Source organism: Tupaia chinensis, unplaced genomic scaffold, assembly GCF_000334495.1.
Source record: "Tupaia chinensis unplaced genomic scaffold, TupChi_1.0 Scaffold149964_1, whole genome shotgun sequence".
In the NCBI taxonomy this organism is placed as follows: domain Eukaryota; kingdom Metazoa; phylum Chordata; class Mammalia; order Scandentia; family Tupaiidae; genus Tupaia; species Tupaia belangeri.
The window spans coordinates 878,600-880,242 of NW_006209805.1; the positions used below are offsets into that span (position 1 = coordinate 878,600).

The 1,643-nt window shown below is 72.9% G+C and overlaps 1 protein-coding gene across 1 annotated transcript in view; it reads right to left on the reverse strand.

Annotated features, from left to right (window-relative positions):
- The window catches only part of LOC106734226 (basic proline-rich protein-like), a 6,871-nt gene that overhangs the window by 3,585 nt on the left and 1,643 nt on the right, over positions 1-1,643 (reverse strand). Inside the window, exons 2-3 of the mRNA XM_014585462.1 lie at positions 1,288-1,422; positions 17-895 (exon numbers count right to left, since the gene is read on the reverse strand). Of these exons, the coding sequence (XP_014440948.1) occupies positions 17-895; positions 1,288-1,422 (1,014 nt within the window). The remainder of the gene's footprint in view (positions 1-16; positions 896-1,287; positions 1,423-1,643) is intronic.

Genomic DNA, 1,643 nt, shown 5'->3' on the forward strand with positions numbered 1-1,643 from the left:
CGGGGTGTCCCCGCGCCTGCCCCTCCACAGCAGCCTTTGTCCAGGAAATTCGAGGTGGCAGGGAGAACGGATCCGCTGTCGGCCTGAATTGAGCCGGCGGCCGCTGTCGACCCCTGACCCCGGCCCCCTAATCCCAGGTTGCGGCTCCCGCTGGAGAGGGGCCCCAGGAGAGGAGCAGGGGCACAACCCCCGCCCCAGGCGCCGAGGGGGGCTTCCGGGTCAGGGTCGCGGGGCCTTCCAGGGACACGACTGGCCAGGGCACCCCGCGGGGCCAGCAGGGGAAACGGGCCCAGGGGTGGGGCCCGGGCCGGCGCTGCAGGCCGGCTGGGGCAGGAGCCGGGCAGTCTGCAGGCACAGGGCCCGACCTCGGCTTCCACGTCCCGCCTGGGGCCCCTCGTGCCTGGGCTCTTGCACCAGGCCCTGTCCGAGTGGGAGTGCCGGGAGCCCTGGGCCCTCCGTGGATGCAGGCACGTGGCCAGGGCCGCTGGAGCAGGCACCGGGACCGCACGCCGGCTGGGCGAGGCCAGGCACCCGGGTTGTGCAGCACTCGGGTCAGGCTGGCGGCTCCGCTGGGCACGAGGTGGCCAGGGAGGACGGTCAGGTGCCTGGCCATGAGGACACACCAGGGCTGCGAGGCTGGTGGACACCCTGCACTCCCAGCTGGCGTCTGTGCCAGCCCTCACGGTCAGCTCCAAGCTGGCTGCTCCAGGCTGGACTCCGGGGGCCAGCCGCGCTCGGGCTGCCCACGGGCCAGGTCTGCGTGCAGGGGGAGCCTGGCCCTGGTGCCCCTGATGGGCACGAGGGCCGGGGAGGCCGGGCGAGGAGGCTGGAAGGACCTCTCGGAGGGGGAGGTAGGTGACCGTCAGAGGCCCTGAGGCCGGCGGGTCCGCCCCAGCTGGAGCCCAGAGCCCATGGCAGGGCCAGTACCCATGGCAGCTTCCTCAGGGCTCGCTGGGTACCCGGGAGCAGCCCCTGCCTCTGGGGCCTTACAGCCAGCCTTCGGGACCGCCAGGCAGCTGGTCCCACACACAGGACACAGGGGCTGTCCCTGGCCCAGACCCGGCCAGTCCACGAGGGACCTGTCCGGCTGCCCTTCTCGGCTGCCTGCCTGCCACCCCCGTGTGTCCACAACCCACTGTGGTTCCAGGACCCCGAGCCTCCTCTATATCGGGGGCGAGGAGGAAGGCCAGATCTCCCCGGTGACCTGGGGACCACCTGTCCCCTCAGTGCCTCAGCTTCCGAGTAAGAAAGGCTCCCCCACCCCCGTCCTGGCCTATCCCGGTCCACCCGGCTGAGGCTCGGCGGCCACTAGGGGGAGTAAGTGGCCGGTGGAGCTGCGGAGGTTTGCGTGCTCAGGGCTGTGGGCCGGGAGCGGCAGGGGTGCGATGCGGAGAGCCCTCGGCGGTGGCCCCGGCTTGGCGGCTAGGGGGGGGGCTGGACAGACAGCAAGGGGCGCGGGGGCGGGAGGGTGCGCTGAGGGCCGCCCTGCAGCGGGGCTCAGCTCACTGCACCCACAGTGCAGCCTCAGGGCCCCGGCAAACAGGCGGGGAAACTGAGGCAGGGCAGGGGGCTGAGAGCCCTGCCTTCCCCACAGTGCGGGGGGAGGCTGGGACCAGAGGCCGGGATCTTTCTGGCCGCCGGGC